The sequence below is a fragment of the Trichomycterus rosablanca genome, chromosome 5 (genome assembly GCF_030014385.1).
Source record: "Trichomycterus rosablanca isolate fTriRos1 chromosome 5, fTriRos1.hap1, whole genome shotgun sequence".
Classification (NCBI taxonomy): Eukaryota; Metazoa; Chordata; class Actinopteri; order Siluriformes; family Trichomycteridae; genus Trichomycterus; species Trichomycterus rosablanca.
Window position 1 is genome coordinate 52,868,314 of NC_085992.1, and position 21,419 is coordinate 52,889,732.

A 21,419-nucleotide genomic window follows, 5' to 3' on the forward strand; every position below is an offset into this window, starting at 1 on the left:
ACTCTCTGTAAAACTGTTTTACTCAACTAGCATTGTACATTATTAACTACATTCTTTGTTGTTTTACTCCAAAGGCGTTCTGATGGAAACCTGTTCACCCGCCGAGGTTAAGGATTAAAGTCGAGACTGCCGTGACAACTATGCTGCTCCTGCCGGATGTGACTGGTCTGGAGTAATTGCACCAAGAATGACAAGAAATCACTACAGACATTATTGAAGACTACACCGAAGAACAACTCTGTTATTATTTATCTATTTATTACCAGTTAATTAACTTTTAGATCATTTAATTCTGTGTTCGTATGCTCTGTGTAAATCGTGTATTTATTTAAAGTATCCTCCTGGCCACCCAAGAAGGATGGGCCCTGCTGAGTCTGGTTCCTCTCAAGGTTTCTTCCTGTAATTTTCAGGGAGTTTTTCCTTGCCACAGTTGCCCTCGGCTTGCTCAACAGGGGTTTTTTGTATCTGTTGGTCCTGGATTTTGTAAAGTTGCTTTGAGACAATGTCTATTGTAAAAAGCGCTATATAAATAAAGTTGACTTGACTTGACTTGACTCTTAGGTTGCGTGCATACTGCACACATGCATACCGAAAGAGCTTACTGCTTTAGCGGTCAAGCAGTGCTCACTGCCTCCAATTCAGTACATACTAAAGTGGCTGAAGTGATGCACCCATCATGCCTAGTGCCTACCGTACAAGCCTGTGGGGGCGGTGCTATGATCTGTGGTCGCTGCAGTCGGTCAGGGTCTAGGTTCAGCAATGTTATGTTCCCAAAGATAGAGGTCAGCTGACTACCTGAACATACTGAACCACCAGGTTATTCCATCAATGGTTTTTTTCTTCTCTGATGGCACGGGTATATTCCAAGATGACAATACCAGAATTCATCGGGCTCAGATTGTGAAAGAGTGCTTCAGGGAGCATGAGACATCATTTTCACACATGGATTGGCCACCACAGAGTCCAGACCTGAACCCCATTGAGAATCTTTGGGATGTGCTGGAGAAGACTTTGTGCAGTGGTCCAAATCTCCCATCATCAATACAAGATCTTGGGGGGAAAATTCATGCAGCTCTGGACAGAAATAAATGTTGTGACGTTGCAGAAGCTTGTGGAAACGATGCCACAGCAAATGCGTGCCGTAATCAAAGCTAAAGGCGGTCCAACCAAATATTAGCGTGTGTGACCCTTTTTTTGTCCGGGCAGTGTACATACACACATATGCACACACACACATACACACATATACACATACCTACACAAATACACACACATACACACATATGTACACACACACACACACATATGCACACACACACATACACACACATGTCTAAACACAAACAACCAAGACCAAATTGATGGCACTCCACAACAGCCAGGTATTCATAGTAATGGCTGCTTGGCTCTGCCTGACCATCATAAAAGCAGCTGCTGTAATTAAAGTAAATACAGCAGGTGAGTGGATTTAACTGAACTAATGAGTTTACCAGACCCAACACTTCTGCACCCCAAATATTTCCCTACATCCCCGTCACAAATATTACAGTAAGCCTTTTATTGTTTCTCCTCGTTGTTGTTTTATCGTTGGTTCTATTTTTCATGTTTTTAATGTTTTAGTAACAAACACCAACCAAACACAGTCAGGCTAATTAAGCTAAGGTTAGGGTTAGGAAATGAAAAGACAAAAAAGAGGAAATATTAGAGGTTTATAGTGATTATAATTATTTTGTTATGTTATTTATTTATTTATTCTGGTTTTTGAAGACTTTTTGAGATAAATGTCGTATTATTCCTCTAATCTTTATATTCAGTTTTTACTTTATAAAAATTGAAGGGTTGTTTTCACAGACAGGGATTAAGCCTAGTCCTAGACTTTACAGCATTTTGAATGGAGATTCTCCATTTAAACCAAAAAGCAGTCCTGGACTAGCCTTAATCCCTGTCTGGGAAACCAACCAAAATGTTTTTACACTGATAGTTTTACATAGTTGTGCTTTTTCACTTTGCTATGATTCAAAATCATTGTTCATCATTTCTGAAACAGATTTTTATAGATAAAATAGGAAAAATAAACATCACATTAAATGTGTACATAAAAACTATCAGTTCTGTTCAGCAAAGTAAAAATATTAAAGATTTTCTTAAAAAAAACTAAAACAATTTTACAATTTTAAAAAATTATATAAAATATTAAACAAACATGACTTAATAAAGTTGTGTAGTTAAAAAATGACACTTTTCATTTGCTCTTAGCATTTTATAACCAGAGAAATGTATATAAAAACATTACAACATAAACAAAACATAAAAAAACATTTTTTCATATTATTAATAATATTCTGCTTCAGTGTGTCTTATTTTTTATTGTAATAAGAGTTTTTCTTATTGTATTTTTTAAAATGAAATAGAACCTAAATTATATCAGGTGTGAATACAGAAGCATAAAGATGGAATGAAGTGATGTTAGAGAGAGAGCTCACTGTTTGTGATATTGTTCTGTAAGGAGAGAAAATAATAAATACATTAATAATAAAGAAGTGAATTGTGCTGGTACTGGAACTTGTAATGGTGCTGGTGCTGATTCTGGTGCTGGAACTCGTACTGGTGCTGTACAGCTAGACTGATCAGTACAGCAGCTCTGTAGGAGGTATATATAGGAAGTAGGATTTACACCCTCACAGTAGGATTTACATATTTGTAACAGGAAGAACCGGTCGAGTTTTACTGCTCCTGTAATTACACACTCAGTAAATTACTGATCTAAATATGAGATTAAGCACACAGGGGTGTAGCAGCAATTACAGATGGATAAAAAACACAACAATGGATACAATTCCATCTGATTGTATTTCAGTTGTATTTAAATAATAGTATGTATTATTTACAGATTTTTATACAAAAGAAAGAATTTTTAATTCAAAATTTTAAATGCTATCAATTCAGCTTTTTTTGTCCTTTTTGTGCACCCACTATTTTTCCAATTTTCCAAACTGTTCTCCCATTTCAGCCGTATTCCGTTACCTGATTACATTTTAAACGTGCAGATTCGGATGTCAGCTCAGGTGTGTTATCACGTTTCTGGTTGTTACTGAAGTCAACTCATTCAAAGAAAAGAAACAAATGTGGCACCTTAACTACAAATCAAATGTAATCCAAGAGCTATTAAGACATGCTAAAAAGAAGCTTCAAGTCACTGGTATTATAAAGATTAACTGTGGACAATGTTATGTTCCAGAAGCTTCTAGTTCATGGCCTGTTTTAGTGGTTTATGGATTGTATCTAAGACTGAAGTGTGATGGTTTATGATGTGTTGATTTGGTTGGTGATGTTTGTATTTGAAATGTGATTAAAGGTGTAACTGTGTGTCCCCTCATCACCACATCACTGATTATGTGATTATTGTGATTGTTATTTATAGTTATTTGATGAAAAGCTTTCAGGAAGTTTCATTAAAACATCAAAATGTTCTTTAAAAACCTCAATAATCCATAATTATCATCACTACAATTTTAATAAATAAATACAGGAGCAGGTTTAGAAGGTAAAGGTGTACAAACTTCTTCCATTTATAGAATCATCAACAATTATGTTTATTTATAAAAAAAAAAACTATTTCAGGAATGCTGCTGGAATCATGAAAAATAGAACTGATTTCATAAACCTGATTCATAAATAATTTTAGAAAAGTGAGTTTTTATTATCAGCACAGATTTGTGTAATAATTCTAACATAAAACTGCTGTGATTACAGATCTGCTACTAATTAATTTCTGATCAAATTAGTCTAATGAGCAAATTCCTGAGTAAACCAGTAAAACAGTAGATGTTAATTTTCAGATAGCTTGCTGCAGGAGATACAAGCTTTAGAAAGGAAGAACATAATTGTCTAATTATTCCTGCAGTAAAAGCAGAACAATGTTGATCTACCTGAACTGACAGAGAAAATACCAGACAGAGAAAGAATGCAGCAAATACTTTGAATTTAATGATTGTGTTTATACTTCATATTTATTATTACAGCAGCTTCTATTTACCTCTAACATTTATGCATTTTTGCTGACCCCCCCAACAGGAGTAGCACCAAACCTATGATGTAAATATAATGAGCCCAACAGCAGGACACTTAACCAATCATTGGGGGACACAACAGAAAGACCAGGTGGGTGCATCTCATCCAGCTCAATCCACCAGCAAACCACAACCAAAATACTAACAAAAGAGCCAGACAGGGAAACCCAGCAAACAAGTAGCAGCAAAAAAAAAGAAAGAAAAAGAAAAAAATGGGATGGGTGCCTCGACAATTATAGCTCAGAAAAAAGCCACCACACCTCATCAACTGGAATTCCAGAAACCAGAAGAGCAAAAAGCCAGTAATTGTGAGAGTGGGAGAGGCAAGAAGATAGTGAGATAATCAAGAACAAAGAGAGAATAATAAAGCCCAGGGCTACATCCAAGGCATGCTTACCAAGCCTTGCCCCTGTGCAGTGAGGAACTCTAGATAAAGCACAGGGAGTGTTTTAAAGGGGCGTGAATACTTTTGCTCAGGTGGTTGTGTAGTTGGTAATGTATTTTGGGTGGTTGCCGGTATTCTAGCTGGTTTCTAGGGTATGTGTTTTGTGTTTCCGTGTGTGTGTCCCTGCATGGGGGGGTGGGGGGATGGGGGGTTAGAAGTGAATTGTGTGTGTGTTTGGGGGGGGGGGGGGTTTGAGTACTTTTGCTTTGACAGGCAGGTGTGTTTGTGTGCAAGTACATACTTGGTGGGGGTGTGAATAAATACTTTTGCTCAGACAGGTGTTTGTGTGGCTACTAAAATATTTCAGGTGGTTGCTAGTGTGAAAAGAGGAGTGAATGGGTGGATGGAGAGATGACTATAAGGAGAAATGGAGGAGGGCAGGTCATTGTTTATGTCTGTTTGTAGATTAGAGCCTTTCAAAAATAAATAGGAGTGAATAAGACAGTGACAGACGAATGTTATTTTTATCAGCTTAGCATAGGTTCAGTGTGTGGGGGTGTGAATATTTTTGGTGAAATATGAGATATTATATGTGTGCAAGTATGTATTTGCTGGGGTGTAAATACGTTTTCTTAAATAGGTTACTGTGTGTGTGTGCAATGCCAGTGGGTTTGTGATGAATGAAAGAGGATAAATGGAGGGATGCAGCTGATATGATGTCAGTAATATTATTATTTTGTTGTATTGCTACAGCTAATGGTTCTATAAATAATGAAGAGAGAGAGAGAGAGAGAGAGCGAGAGAGAGAGAGAGTGGACATCTTGGCTTGCTTCCTCTGAGCGGTATTTTGTTAGTGATGACACTGGCTCTGTGTGAGTGATAAAGAGCCTTTATACACTGAAGGAAAGATTCCTTAAAAAAACCAATTTTTTTGACTTAAGGCCAGTGATTTACTGATTATTTTAATTACTGGATTGATTACTGAGACTGGACTTGGTAGCTAGTGCGTATTGTTGGGTTTAGGCAGTACTGACAGCATTGTCCTCCTAATTTGTTTATTTTCTTGAATTTTCTGTCAATTTGAGTTTTAGGGGTTGTTTTTATTTCAGTTTGGGCATGTTCTTGATTAGAGTATAGTGAAGTCTAACATGGTAGTTATGGCTGTTCTTATGTTGAATGATGAAATATAAGGTAAATACGATCTTAATCTGTCAGTTCAGTTCTATTTTGTGTGATGATGGGATTATATGTAAGGAGGATTTGTGTTTTGCTCTCTGTGCTGTTTGTTTGATTCAACGTCATTTTTTGTTAACTTTTGCAGGACTTCAGGGGAGAACACACTAAACTAGGCTGTTTTTTTTTAAGGTGGGGCGTTTTGTTCAGCGTGCCACTGCTTTACTGGAATGCCCCTAATAGAAGCCTGAATGGAGAGTTTTCTCTCAAAAGGGAATTATACACACACTGACCATCTACATTTACTGGCTGTTTTTAGTTAAACTACTCAGCATCATGCTGGTGTAGGAGCTTCTCTTATATAAGCCTGAAAACAGGTGTGATGTATAAGAGCTGATGCAGCTTAATGGACACATTACAGATGGAGTGCTACCTTGTCCAGGCTGAATAATCCTGACCAGGATGAAGCAGGTACTAAATTTTATTAAATAAATAAAAAAGTGTGTGTATATTATCTTCAGGTTGTAAAAAGTGAACAGAACAGTGTATAATGCTTAAGAAAGATTTTATTTCAGTAATAATGAATCAGAAGGAAGATCAGAAAGGTACAATGACAGTAATCATATTTATATCAAAGAAAAATGTCACCATTACAATTCTCATTATTGTTCCATTATCCCACAGTCCTCTTCCACTGTTAGGATCATTTGTAGATTATATTTATTTAAAATGTTTAATTTAAAACAGAAACCCAGAAAACTGAAACAGTAGAGGGTTTTCCATCCACCAACTTTTTGCAAATTTTTAAAATGCGCATTAAAAAACCTGGATGGAAAAGCTAAAAATGCAAAAAAAATACAGCAAAAAAAGTTTTCACGCTTGAAAAGTTAGAATATTGCATCGCAGAAATGCGAAAAAAAGGGAATGGAAACGGGTTTTGCGAATAAACGATGATGTTTCAAGCTCTAAGTCACATGATTTTGCTATATATATATATATACTCACACCCCTCACATTTCTGCAAATATTGTATTATATCTTTTCATGAGACAACACTATAGACTTGGATATAACTTAGAGTAGTCAGTGTACAGCTTGTATATCAGTGTAGATTTACTGTCTTCTGAAAATAACTCAACACACAGCCATTAATGTCTAAATAGCTGCAACATAAGTGAGTACACCCCACAGTGAACATGTCCAAATTGTGCCCAAATGTGTCGTTGAGAAATAGAATTGTTGCTCTCCACAAAGATGGCCTGGGCTATAAGAGGATTGCTAACACCCTGAAACTGAGCTACAGCACGGTGGCCAAGGTCATACAGCGGTTTTCCAGGACAGGTTCCACTCGGAACAGGCTTCGCCAGGGTCGACCAAAGAAGTTGAGTCCACATGTTCAGCGTCATATCCAGAGGTTCGCTTAAAAAATTGACACATGAGTGCTGCCAGCATTGCTGCAGAGGTTGAAGAGGTGGGAGGTCAGCCTGTCAGTGCTCAGACCATACGCCGCACACTGCATCAACTCGGTCTGCATGGTCGTCATCCCAGAAGGAACCTGACACACAAGAAAGACTGCAAACAGTTTGTTGAAGACAAGCCGTCCAAGAACATGGATTACTGGAATGCCCTGTGGTCTGACGAGACCAAGATAAACTCGTTTGGCTCAGATGGTGTCCAGCATGTGTGGTGGCGCCCTGGTGAGGAGTACCAAGACAATTGTCTCTTGCCTACAGTAAAGCATGGTGGTGGTAGCTGCATGGTCTGGGGGCTGCATGAGTGCTGCCAGCACTGGGGAGCTGCAGTTTGTTGAGGGAAACATGAATTCCAACATGTACTGTGACATTCTGAAGCAGAGCATGATCCCCTCCCCTCAGAAACTGGGCCGCTGGGCACGATAACGACCACAAACACAAGATGACAACTGCCTTGCTGAGGAAGCTGAAGGTAAAGGTGACGGACTAAACCCAATTGAGCACCTGTGGGGCATCCTCAAGTGGAAGGTGGAGGAGTTCAAGGTGTCCAACATGCACCAGCTCCGTGATGTCATCATGGAGGAGTAGAAGAGGATTCCAGTAGCAACCTGTGCAGCTCTGGTGAATTCCATGCCCAAGATGGTTAAGGCAGTGCTAGATAATAATGGTGGTCACACAAAATATTGACACTTTGGGCACAATCTGGACATGTTCACTGTGGGGTGTACTCACTTATGTTGCAGCTATTTAGACATTAATGGCTGTGTGTTGAGTTATTTTCAGAAGACAGTAAATCTATACTGCTATACAAGTTGTACACTGACTACTCTAAGTTATATCCAAGTTTTATTTCTATAGTGTCGTCCAATGAAAAGCAAAAACGAATTAAATCTCTCCATCTTGCTCGTTTCTCTGCAGCACGTTGACACGTCATGTGAAGGTTTTTTCGCTTAACTGTAGTTGATGGAAACGTGACATTATTCGCTTTTTTTCTGCCAATATTTTGTAAATGCGCATTACACTGGTGAAATGTTTGGATGGAAACCTGGTTATAAACCCAATGACAGCAGATCCACTTTTCTCAGGAGTCGATCAGAAGCTCATGGTGATGGCAGCAGTGTCATGGAAGTTCTTAACTCGACGCCGCCTCCTTTTTTTTCCACATGACTGAGAGAATAAAAAACAGAAGAGTTTGGTTAGGAGGTGAAGTGAGATTTAAATCAGGGTTCTATAACGGTTCCGCCAGTACAGTCAGCCGCCAGCAGGGGGCCTGGGCGGCGCAGGGAAAGAACTGGTGGAGTGGAGCTTCAGAACTCCAACCCCCAGAATCCCCAACGACAATCAGTGCCAACTAGGCTCAGCTGTGCGGCACTGCATTTAAACCCGGCGTCAAACAGCAGCCGGCGTCGCACCGTTAAATCAGTGCTACCGGTAAAAAGGGTATTTGTAAAACAGAAAAGAATAGAAGAGAGAAAAGTAGAAAAGAAAGAAAACAAAAACAAAGAAAAAGAAAGGAAAAGAGGAGAAAGGGAAAGAACAGAGAGGCAAAAGAAAAGAAAGGAAAAGAAAAGCACAGAAAGGAGATTAATGGAAAAGTAAAGGGAGGTTATTGAGCTGCACAAGAGTGAAGCTCAGTCCTCCACTTTCGTTACGTTTGTTTCATGTTTCACAAGCACAATATATTTTTCGAAAGAGAAAAAAGACGTTTCTTCACGGGAGCGTGGGGAAGAGTTTGAGTACTTTTGTTGTGTTTAAGTTTTGAAAAAACTTTCCTTTGTTTGAGTACGCGATACCGGCGTCTCCTTTGTTTGAGTACGCGATACCGGCGTCTCCTTTGTTTGAGTACGCGATACCGGCGTCTCCTTTGTTTGTCGTTTCGCGCCTTTATTTTCTCACCGCCTTTTATAGCGGTTTATCCGGCTCCTCCGTGTCCCACTCAGTGGCGCGTTGAGAAAGCACAGCGCTAGAAGTCGGAGGTTCGAATCCGACAAAAGCCAAAACACACAACGAGTGTTCTAAAATCAAATTATATATTTATTGTACTTTTTAACACGTATCCAACCATAAACTTATATTGATTACTCTGTATTTTGTTGAAATAACCACACACATTAAAAGACATTCTGCGCTTGGGTCCACCACCTCACCCACTCCCCGTAACAGGTTCACTGTATAAATGATCCTTTACATTTACTCCATTACTCATGAAGACCCTAAACATTATTCTTTATATTCATCATTTATTTATGCCTGATAACCCTAAATATCCCTCCTACTGTCAATCATTCATTTATTCTTTTACTTATTTAATCAAAACAAAGGGTCTAAAACTAGGACTGGAATCACTATATGGTACGATGCTGGTTCTCACTCCCCCTGATCTATCACTTCATCCCAGCTGCTCTGCTGCAGAACTGATCAGTGAATGATAAGGAGAAGAGGTGTACTCACCGGGGTACAGGTGTTCCCCTGCAACAGGCACAGGTGAACCTGACAGTGTAGGTGGATGCTGTCTGAGAAACCGCTGAAGGTGAACATGTTAAAGGAGAAATGGCTGGATGTGGAGACGCCATTCTGCAGTATGTTCACAGAACTCTCCATCGGGTCGGGACATCTAGCAGGAAACAGAAGAAGTTAAGAGAGCGAGAGAGAACAGTACACCCAGGGGTGCAGCCAAAAACTGACCAGGGGTGATCAGTGCTACCCTGATGTAGATACAGAGCTTTGAATATTGACACTCCCCAATTTATTCAGTTTTTGCATTTGTCAAAAAATGAAAGTGAAATCAACTTGTAAAATAAAAATGGTTTATTTCACATATTTACAGAAGTCAGAAGTGTCAATTACTATTTTTTCCTTTGCAACTGTGACACACACACCCTGCGCGTACACACACACACACACACACCCTGCGCGTACACACACACACACACACCCTGCGCGTACACACACACAAACACACACACACACCCTCTTTATTCTCTTGATCTCTTTGGTAAAGTGAGAATGCAGGTTTTGTTAGGACTCTTCTTGTGTGTAAACTCCACTCACATCGAGTGGGCACTCAGTAGGGGAGGGGCAAAACATTGTATTCACTGCCTTTATTTTGCCCCCTCCACCAAACTTTACACTCGGCACAATGCAGTCAGACAAGCACCGTTCTCCTGGCAACCACCAAATCCAGACCCGTCCATCGGATCGCCAGACGGAGAAACATGATTCGTCACTCCAGAGAACACATCTCCACTGCTCTAGAGTCCAGTGGTGGCATGCTTTACATCACTGCATCCGATGTTTGCATTGCACTTGGTGATGTGAGGGCAGTGATAGCTCAGTGGTTAAGGTACTGGACTAGTAATCAAAAGGTTGCTGGTTCAAACCCCACCACCGCCAAGTTGCCACTGTTGGGTCCCTGAGCAAGGCCCTTAACCCTCAATTGCTCAAAATTGTATTCAGTTATAACTGTAAGTCGCTTTGGATAAAAGTGTCTGCTAAATGCAGAAAATGTAAATGTGAGGCTTGGATGCAGCTGCTCGGCCATGGAAATCTGTTCCATGAAGCTCTACACACTGTTCCTGAGCTGATCTGACGGTCACATGAAGTCTGGAGTTCTGATCGACTCTGCAGAAAGTTGGTGACCTCTGTGCACTATGTTCCTCAGCATCCGCTGCCCCGCCCTGTCATTTTACATGGTACCACTTGGTGGCTGAGTTGCTGTCGTTCCCAATCGCTTCCACTTTGTTATAATAGCACTGACAGTCGACTGTGGAATATTTAGTAGTGAGGAAATTTCACCACTGGACTTGTTGCACAGGTGGCATCACGGTACCACGCTGGAATTCACTGAGCTCCTGAGAGCGACCCGTTCTTTCACTAATGTGTGTAGAAGCAGTCTGCATCCCGAGGTGCTCGGTTTTATACACCTGTGGCCATGGAAGTGATTGGAACACCTGAATTCATTTATTTAGATGGGTGAGTGAATACTTTTGGCAATATAGTGTATAAAAATTCTCTGCAAGGGAGTCAGATCAGAATTAAACACTGCAGCTACATAAACTCTCTGTCAGAGCTTTACAAAATGAGCATCCGAAGTGAACGTCTGTCAGCCCAGGAGTTTTTGGATGTCATCTGACGATATGAAGACGAGTATGTCCAGTGTAAAATGTGCAAAATTAATTTGCACAAAGCACATTGTCATGACATATCACTCATGCGCTGTGTAGATGCACATACATGCACCTAGTTTAGTTCCACCTAGTTTTTGTTAGAATGTATTTCTAGTTCTAAACATTGCACAGTGTTTACTGTACACCATGTTCATATTGGTAATCTTGTTGTTTTGTTATTTTGTTCAGTTCTGGTTTAAAAACAGAAATATAAGTTTATTTTTAATATAAATCCTCATGACTCATTTGTATTGGTTTTAAGTGGATCCATTTGACCCTGAACAGGAGATGTCTCGTGTTAATTTATAATCACTCCATAAAAAGAAAAAAATCCCAAATGTAAAATAATATTAAATATATATCAATGACATGTTAAACTATTATATTTAATATGTAGGTCGTTCAAATTTTCATTTAAAAAGTTTTAACATTAATTTCTAATGCATTTTTTATTAAAAACAAATGAATTGTCCTTATTGACCCATGATCTGTGAGAGCTAAAAAACAAAATTGCACTAAATATTGATTGAAATAGTTAGTAATGGAGTTAATAATGAGATATAAACAATGATTATGGGGATTTTTTGGTTTCTGAAACTTTTGGAGAAATAAACATGACCCGGGAACATCATTGCTGTTCCTAGGAAACGAACATAACAGGAGGGTTAAACCTGTTTTTTTCTGATACTCGTAAGCTCTGATCTTACTCATTAGTGATGAGGTTCCAGCGGATGGTGTCATTGATGTTATCAATGTGCGTGGCCCAGCAACTGTCCAGCACGGTGGAGATCTTTGTACTGTCGAATCCCACCACTGTTACATCCATGAAGATCTTTTGGTTCATGTTGAGTGTCACCGAACCATTAAGTGGAGAGGTGTAAGAATTATCAGGATACGCCTGCATTAAGACCTGGTACGTTCCCTCAGCTGAAGGTAATTCCTTGCTGATTAGTCTGTGGACAAAAAGATTTAAAAACAATCAGAGAACATATAACAGGGTGGCACCGACTAATGAGAATAAATCATTAAATCCCAGAGATGTGAGATGTGTTTAGTAAACATCCGTACCCTCCTGTAACCTGGAACGACTTGGGCATGGAGATCTTCTGGATGAGTGGGTAGGCGCAGGAGATGGACATATGAACGGTGGTGTTATGAGTGATAGTTCCTGAAACACTACTCACCAAATTGTTATAGATCAGGTGTGTGGCGTTACTCTGAGACACAGACAGAACAACAATTATTACATTCAGTTCTGTAGAAAATCTGTCCACTTATTAACACAAAAATGAGCACAAAATTAATTTGTTTTTACAATTAAGATTTTGAAACAATTTTGAAGCTTTTCTCTTAATATTTTTACATTTGGACTCCTCAGGCCATCTTACTTCTGACCATATTTCAGACAACTATTATTTTGCTTCTTGGTCAACAACTTTTAAGTCTTTGCATGTACCAATGTTCAAAGGCATCAGTCATAGTTCGAAAAATCATTTTAGTTTTGAATATCTTTTCCAGTTTCTTCATTCATGTTCTGTGTCGTCTGTGTCGTATTTTCTTACTGCTGGACCCTGCTTGATAATTGATCCATTTAATTTCATTTTTTTGGCGTAGTCAATTAGACTTCCACTCACATTCAGGAAGGTATATTTGTAGCAGATGTAAAAAAAGAGATTTTTGTTGCTCATATTTCACAAAAAATCCTTGCTTAACTCATCATATATTGCTGTGGTAAATAATCCTTATTTTTATTTAAGTTTTTATATTGTGTTTTGTATTTGAACCTATTTGTGTAGAGAACGTTTATTTTGAAATTTTGGCACTTGTTTTGGTGAGTTATTGGCATTGAACGGCTCCCTACCATCATCTGTTGTTGGGCCATAAACCTAGATGACTGTAATGTTGAATCGATCATAATAACAGTCTGGTTGACGTCTTTGTTGACTATGAAAAACCACATTATTTATAATTTTTTCATTTGTAATAGACATTGTGTTCTTCTGACTTGGTGTTGATCTCCGCTCCTACCACGATCTGCTGTCCAGGTTCTCATCCGACATGACTGCTGCAAAAACATCTTTCTACAAAGCCAAGCTTGAACAATCTGCTGCTGACCCACGTAAGCTTCATGCTATCTTTTCTTCACTTCTGAACCCTCCTCCTCCTCCCCCATCTGCCTCTCTCACTGCTACTGACAAAATCAATCAATCCTTCTCTCCGACTGACCCACTTTCAACTGACCCTCAACCCACCAACACACTCACCAGCTTCACCCCACTCACCACGGATGAGGTTACACAGCTCCTCTCATCCAGCAATCTCACTACATGCACACTCGACCCTATACCATCCACCATCCTCAAAGACATCTCACAGAACCTAATCCCCTTCATCACACCCATCATCAACAACTCCCTGACATCAGGTGTCGTCCCTACTGCTTTTAAGAAGGCTCAGGTCATTCCCCTTCTTAAGAAACCTACACTAGACACTACAGACATTAACAACTACAGACCTGTCTCACTCCTCTCTTTTCTATCCAAAATTCTTGAGTGTTCTGTCTATAACCAACTATCTGCCTTTCTTACTCAGAATGACCTCCACGATCCGTACCAGTCTGGCTTCAAGGCACATTCTACGGAAACAGCACTTGTAGCTGTTACTGAGAAGCTTCATGCAGCCAAAGCAGCCAAACTGTCATCGGTCCTCATTCTTCTTGACCTCTCTGCAGCCTTCAACACAGTGAATCACAGCATTCTCTTGTCCACTCTCTCCAACCTTGGAGTAACAGGTTCAGCATGGCACTCTCTCAACCGGTGTTCCTCAGGGCTCTGTACTTGGCCCACTTCTTTTCTCTATCTACACCCGCTCTCTGGGTCAGGTCATAGCCTCCCATGGCTTCTCCTACCACTCCTATGCAGATGACACTCAGCTCGTTCTGTCATTTCCTCCTTCAGACACACAAGTCTCAGCTCGCATCTCAGCATGTCTGCGAGATATCTCACAATGGATGTCAGCTCATCATCTAAAACTCAATCCCAGCAAGACGGAGATGTTGCTCATTCCCGGAGATCAGTCTCCAACCCAGGACCTTCTCATCTCTCTTGATGACTCCCAGATCAGACCATCTGATAAGGTAAGAAGCCTTGGTGTTGTCCTGGAAAACCAGCTGACCTTCTCTCCTTATCTAGCCAACATGACAAGATGGTGCCGGTTCCTCCTGTACAACATCAGGAAGATTCGACCATTTCTCTCCAGGGAAGCTACCCAGATTCTGGTCCAATCACTTGTAATCTCACGGTTGGACGACTGCAACTCCCTCCTGGCAGGAGCTCCCATGTCCACTATTAAACCCTTGCAGCTCATACAAAATGCAGCTGCCCATCTGGTTTTTAACCAACCTAAACACTGCCCCACTGCTGCCACATCATCACCCCACTGCTGCCACATCATCACCCCACTGCTGCCACATCACCACCCCACTGCTGCCTCATCATCACCCCACTGCTGCCTTATCATCACCCCACTGCTGCCACACCATTACCCCACTGCTGCCTCATCATCACCCCACTGCCACTGCTGCCTTATCATCACTCCACTGCCACTGCTGCCTCATCATCACCCCACTGCCACTGCTGCCTTATCACTCCACTGCTGCCTCATCATCACCCCACTGCTGCCTTATCATCACCCCACTGCTGCCACACCATCACCCCACTGCTGCCACATCACCCCACTGCTGCCACACCATTACCCCACTGCTGCCTCATCATCACCCCACTGCTGCCACATCACCCCACTGTTGCCACATCACATCACTTAAAACACTGATGCCCGCCTACAAAGCCAAAAATGGAGCAGCCCCAAGCTACCTTCAGGGTCTAATCAAACCCCGCTCTGTACCACACAACCTTTGAGCCACTAGTCTCGATCGACTTGAGCCTCCATCCAGGACTAAAGGAAGACGAGCATCAAGGCTCTTCTCTGTTCTAGCACCCAAATGGTGGAATGAACTTCCTCTGTCTGTCCGAACATATGAGATCTTCATCACCTCTTTACTAAGCACTTAAGCTGACAAAATGTAAATGTAAATGAAAGTGTCCTAATTCTGTCCATTTTAGTTGCTGATCCCAGTGATGTTAATGTGTAAATGGAAATAGAACAGTCCACTGTACAGTTTATCATACAGACATGCACATTTTATAAGTCATTTTATAAGTGATATGAAGGTGCAGAATGTTCAGTACCTGAAAAGTTCCTCCACAGATTCTGTTGTTGTTGTTGAATGTGATCAGCACCCTGTTATCATTAACTGTTCCTTTACAGCTCTCATCTTGCAAGTGAAGATCATCATACAAAATTCCAGCTTCAAAAAGCTGACAGCGTGACAGATCCACTAATCCACTTTCACTGTCACACGTCTGAATAGCATCTGGTAATAAAATAAATAAGAGGAAATGTTCAGCGTTCAGGTCTGTGGTGCAGAATTAAGTTCTATACAGTTCCTCTGTTGGTTCCTCTCAGAAGTATAAAAATTCCATTATTATCATTTCAGTGTTTAAACTGTTATAATAACATGTTTTGAGAAGAGGGTTATGAAATATTGTGTAAATGAAGTAAAAAGAAAAATCTGTTAATATTTTGAATCTTAATTAAACTGATAAAGAAGTGACCAGCAAATATCGTCTCAGGTCTGACACAAACATTTTCTTCCTTCTTATAATTTCATAAAATGAATTTTGGGTTGGGTCCTGTTGTTATAAGGATTGTACATCTATAAGGACGTTACTGTTAGTTACTTGTACAAAGACAGAAGCACTTTAACACAGTTATGCAGCAAGTTCAAATGCAGCTTTAAGAGAAACGCATGCAGCATGTTCTCATATCTAGTAGAAGGCACACATGATTAACGTACCATAAATATCAGGGTTGAGTTTGGGTTTGCTGGGATCGCAGATGCAGCCAACAACTGACTTTATTTTTCCACAGACCTCGTTAGTGCCGCACTTCACAGCCCCGTTGGTACAACTAACTAAAGACAGAAGAAACCAGTGCAGGACAGAAGATCATTTTAGTGATGAAACGTTTCCTTATTTAAATCTCCACATTTGAAAACAGCTATTAAAAATATACGGGTAAGAAAATCATTCACGTCATTATAAACATGAACATTTTGTAGCTGTAATATGGCGGTTACCTGTATAGTTTGTGTGATTTGATGTTTATATGATACTGGTTTAGTGTTGCTCTATTTTATTGTCTAGATTTAATCAGTTAGAATTGAGAATGGGCGGAGTCACGGCTCATCACTTCTGATCTTTTTTTTTTTGGCCCACCACCACCCCCCCTCTTTGGGGGACCTTTGGTACTTTATTATTAAGAAAACATTGCCTTGCATATATTAAGCCTTGCCATTACAAGGGAGGGAAACATAGAAAAACAAGAGAAAATAGATGATGAAGGTAGTTTAGGAAAAAAAGATGAGGAAGACAGGAGAAGGGAAATTACTGATTATTAGTATGAGACCTGATTGCAACACTGTTTTTGTTTAGGTGTGTGTGTGTGTGTGTGTGTGTGTGTGTGAGGAGATGATGGTGGAAGTGCCGTTGTCAGGGGCGGTTCGTTCATTAGGGCGATCGGGCGACGCACCACCAATTTTTCTATCACATTCAACCAGTGTTAAACTAGCTGTGACTGTTCTGGAGTCTGTCTTGCCTCGGAATATCGTCGTCCAATCAGCGTCGAGCTGTGTTCCATACAGTACCGCCCATTTTGGGGCGACTCCACTCGAACTGAAAATCGCCCCGGATCGCTCTCATAGACTCATGTTAAAGCTCTTTTTTTCGAACTGCAGGTGCTGCAATGCATTTTGAATGACTTCCGGGGGGGCTCGCACTTACGTGCCTGCGTCACACACACGTAACCTGGTGTAACGATAATTAAAGCTAGCTAGGGAATTATGGCTCGGATCTTTTAATTATAGAACGGATCTTTTAAAGAGCCGTTCAAAAAAATGGCGTTCTTCGGGTGGCGCTACTGGGTAAACTATAATGTTAATATCCGATGTTTATATCAATGATGAACAATCTTGCCTTCAGTGAGAGGGTAATTGATCACTTTGCTGCTTTGAAAGAGAGACGAGCAAAACTTCAATACAAGTAATGTAATTTTTAAATTGTGAATTGTGTATTTCCCTAATTGTATATCTTGTATTGTATCTCCCCAATTATTTAATTGTACTTCTTTATTCATTGCACATCAGCCCCGATGCCAATCTTTATTCTGGATCTGCTGCACCTAAAATAAAATGCTGTCTGATGAAATTGTTAGTGTGAAGCTTTACTTCATTACATGATTAATGGTAAAGCTGCTCTCTCTTCATGTTTAAAGTTATTTGTGAGGGCAAACTGACAGATGACTCAAGATGTTAATTATTTAAGCTTAAATTTACCCATTGAACGGGTCACCTTGGCCATCATCATTGCAACAATTGCCCCCCCCCCTGAGAGACTTGGCAGGAGCCGCCACTGGCCGTTGTGTATATGTTACTTGAGTGGACTAAGTGGTTTATGTATATCTAGTGGGAGTTCTTACTGCTTTCTCAAAATGAACTGTATTAATGTATTTTAAGGTTTACTGTTGTATGAAATTGATGAATGTTGACCAAGTTGAGTTGAAATCGTGGGGTTTATTTTGAATCACGATTTAAAGATGTTCTATTAATGTATAGTCAATTAGTAAATTTTTTCAGTGAGCGATATTAATGTTATACCTTGATTTCCAATTCGTCAATATTGTCCTCTTTGCAATGGTTAGCATTATTAGTAGTAATCTACTATTTTCCTTTGTTAAAGTTATTGATGATATGTCACCTAATCAGCAGAGAGAGAGGGATAATGGAATCGGCTGTTTAAATATTATAGTTGCTTGTGAGATCATTTGTTGCCAAAAATTTGTGATAGGGGTGCAATACCATAAGGCATTACTGTAGTCGTCCAGGGTATTTTGGGTACATTGAGTGCAAATTTCGGTGGATGTGAAGCCCATTTTAAATAGTTTTTAAGCAGTGTAGTGTACCCTGTGTATAACTTTATATTGTATTAGGTGTAGGCTTGTGCTGTTAGTCATGTTAAATACAGTATCTCACAAAAGTAAGTACACCCCTCACATTTCTGCAAATATTGCATTATATCTTTTCATGGGACAACACTATAGAAATGAAACTTGGATATAACATAGAGTAGTCAGTGTACAGCTTGTATAGCAGTGTAGATTTACTGTCTTCTGAAAATAACTCAACACACAGCCATTAATGTCTAAATAGCTGCAACATAAGTGAGTACACCCCACAGTGAACATGTCCAGATTGTGCCCAAAGTGTCAATATTTTGTGTGACCACCATTATTATCTAGCACTGCCTTAACCCTCTTGGGCATGGAGTTCACCAGAGCTGCACAGGTTGCTACTGGAATCCTCTTCCTCTCGTCCATGATGACATCACGAAGCTGGTGGATGTTAGACACCTTGAACTCCTCCACCTTCCACTTGAGGATGCCCCACAGGTGCTCAATTGGATTTAGTCCGTCACCTTTACCTTCAGCTTCCTCAGCAAGGCAGTTGTCATCTTGGAGGTTGTGTTTGTGGTCGTTATCGTGTTGGAAAACTGCCATGTGTCCCAGTTTCTGAAGGGAGGGGATCATGCTCTGCTTGGAATTCATGTTTACCTCAACAAACTGCAGCTCCCCAGTGCCGGCAACACTCATGCAGCCCCAGACCATGCAGCTATCACCACCATGCTTGACTGTAGGCAAGATACAGTTGTCTTGGTACTCCTCACCAGGGCGCCGCCACACATGCTGGACACCATCTGAGCCAAACAAGTTTATCTTGGTCTCGTCACACCACAGGGCATTCCAGTAATCCATGTTCTTGGACTGCTTGTCTTCAGCAAACTGTTTGCAGTCTTTCTTGTGTGTCAGGTTCCTTCTGGGATGACGACCATGCAGACCGAGTTGATGCAGTGTGCGGCGTATGGTCTGAGCACTGACAGACTGACCTCCCACTTCTTCAACCTCTGCAGCGATGCTGGCAGCACTCATGTGTCAATTTTTTAAGCGAACCTCTGGATATGACGCTGAACACGTGGATTCAACTTCTTTGGTCGACCCTGGCGAGGCCTGTTCCGAGTGGAACCTGTCCTGGAAAACCACTGTATGACCTTGGCCACTGTGCTGTAGCTCAGTTTCAGGGTTTTAGCAATCCTCTTATAGCTTAGGTCATCTTTGTGGAGAGCAACAATTCTATTTCTCACATCCTCAGAGAGTTCTATGCCATGAGGTGCCATGTTGAATATCCAGTGGCCAGTATTAGAGAATATTTAACAGCCCTGCTCCCCATTCACACCTGGGACCCTGACACATGACACCAAGGAGGAGAAACACATTTGGGCATTTTGAAGAGACAGTGAATCTACACTGCTATACAAGCTGTACACTGACTACTCTAAGTTATATCCAAGTTTCATTTCTATAGTGTCGTCCCATGAAAAGATATAATAAAATATTTGCAGAAATGTGAGCGGTGTACTCACTTTTGTGAGATAATGTATATTCTTAAGTCAGAGTTAATTGAGAGATCTTCTTCCCATTTCTCAGATGGTATGGTTATTGTCGGGTCTGATTCAGATATTAATCTATAGATTTTAGCTAAGATTTTATTTGTAGATGATATGTTAATAAATTCTGAGATTAAGGGGGGGGTCATATGTTTGTGTTTTTTGCTTGTTTTTTAGGGATATAATTGATTTGAGCTGTAGGTATTTGAGGTATTGGTTACTTCTAATGCTGTGTGTCTGAGTTAGATGTGAGAGTGAAGCAAATGTATTGTTCTGTAAGATATGCTTGAGATGTGTTACACCTTTTTCTATCCATCTGTGAGAGTTGGGGACTTTTTTATGGATGGGAAGTCAGGGTTATGCCAGATATGGGTGTGTATTTTGTGGGAGATAATGTGGATTTAGTGATTGTATGTAGTTTCCACCAAGCTGTCAAAGTAGCTGCTATTATGGGATTTGTATAACATGGGTGTTTTTTTAGTGCTGTACTGATAAACGGTAAGTCAGAAATTTTGATTTCACTGCTTAGAGTTTGTTCTATGTCGCACCAAGGCTGATCAAATTCATTGGGCTTTTATCCATTTGATAATATACTGTAACTGATTAGCGAGAAGATCAGTCAGATCAAATCAATCAGAGCTTCAAGGCCTCCTTGTGTTTTGGGTTTTTGTAATAATTTGTTATTATTGTAATAGTAATGGATAATTTAATTCTAGGTGGTTTGCATCTGGTTTGTAAATTATTTATTTAAAATGTTAAATGTAGAAGTTTTATTAAAATGATTGATAAATATTTACCTGCGTTTGTCCCGTGAGCTGATGTAACAGAGAGAAAGAGAAAAACAATAAATGAATGATTATTTTCATCACAAAGATTTATTACAGATAAATCAAATCATTTTGTGCTGAAGGTCTCTCAGCTACAGTGGAATAAAAAAGATCAGCAACCAACAACAAGATCAACATCAAGAAAAAGAATCGACATTATTCACCAAATCAAGAAGAAATAACATCAGTAAGAATGTGGTGGAACTTACTGAGCAGGAGCAGCGTTAGTGGGTACAGCAGCAGTGCCAACGCCATCGCCAACCCCAAATCTACAACATACACACACACACACACACACACACACACACATGTACACACATACATACACACACACACACACACACACATTTACAGGGTTAGTCAAAAGTCGCAGGCACTTTTTAATTTCATAAACGAAAGGGAAAATAATATATCTGAATACCCCAGCAAATAATGGGAGGGGGGGGGGGTATATCTTTTACACTATGTCCCAAACATGGCCGCCATCATGAAAGCTGCCATATTGGATCAAGGGCAAGTTTTTTTCCAATGAGAAGGTGGTCATGTAGCATATCAAATAATCTTCTCAGAAATCGAATGCTGCAATCAGATTTGCAATATCTCTTGTGGATCAAAAGTTATCAGAAGGTTCAAAACTTTTGTTGTTTGTTCAGGTAACTAAAAATGAAATTGAGGAAAGAAAAGAGGATTGAGGAGATTCGAGGAACTGCC

General features: G+C 40.1%; 1 protein-coding gene across 1 annotated transcript in view; it reads right to left on the reverse strand.

Moving 5' to 3' along the window:
* Nucleotides 1–20,963, reverse strand: part of LOC134315326 (uncharacterized) — a 29,130-nt gene extending 8,167 nt beyond the window's left edge. The window contains exons 1-5 of the mRNA XM_062996419.1: nt 20,918–20,963; nt 15,514–15,698; nt 12,335–12,483; nt 11,974–12,219; nt 9,552–9,714 (exon numbers count right to left, since the gene is read on the reverse strand). Of these exons, the coding sequence (XP_062852489.1) occupies nt 9,552–9,714; nt 11,974–12,219; nt 12,335–12,483; nt 15,514–15,698; nt 20,918–20,963 (789 nt within the window). The remainder of the gene's footprint in view (nt 1–9,551; nt 9,715–11,973; nt 12,220–12,334; nt 12,484–15,513; nt 15,699–20,917) is intronic.
* Between the last annotated feature and the right edge of the window lie 456 nt (nt 20,964–21,419).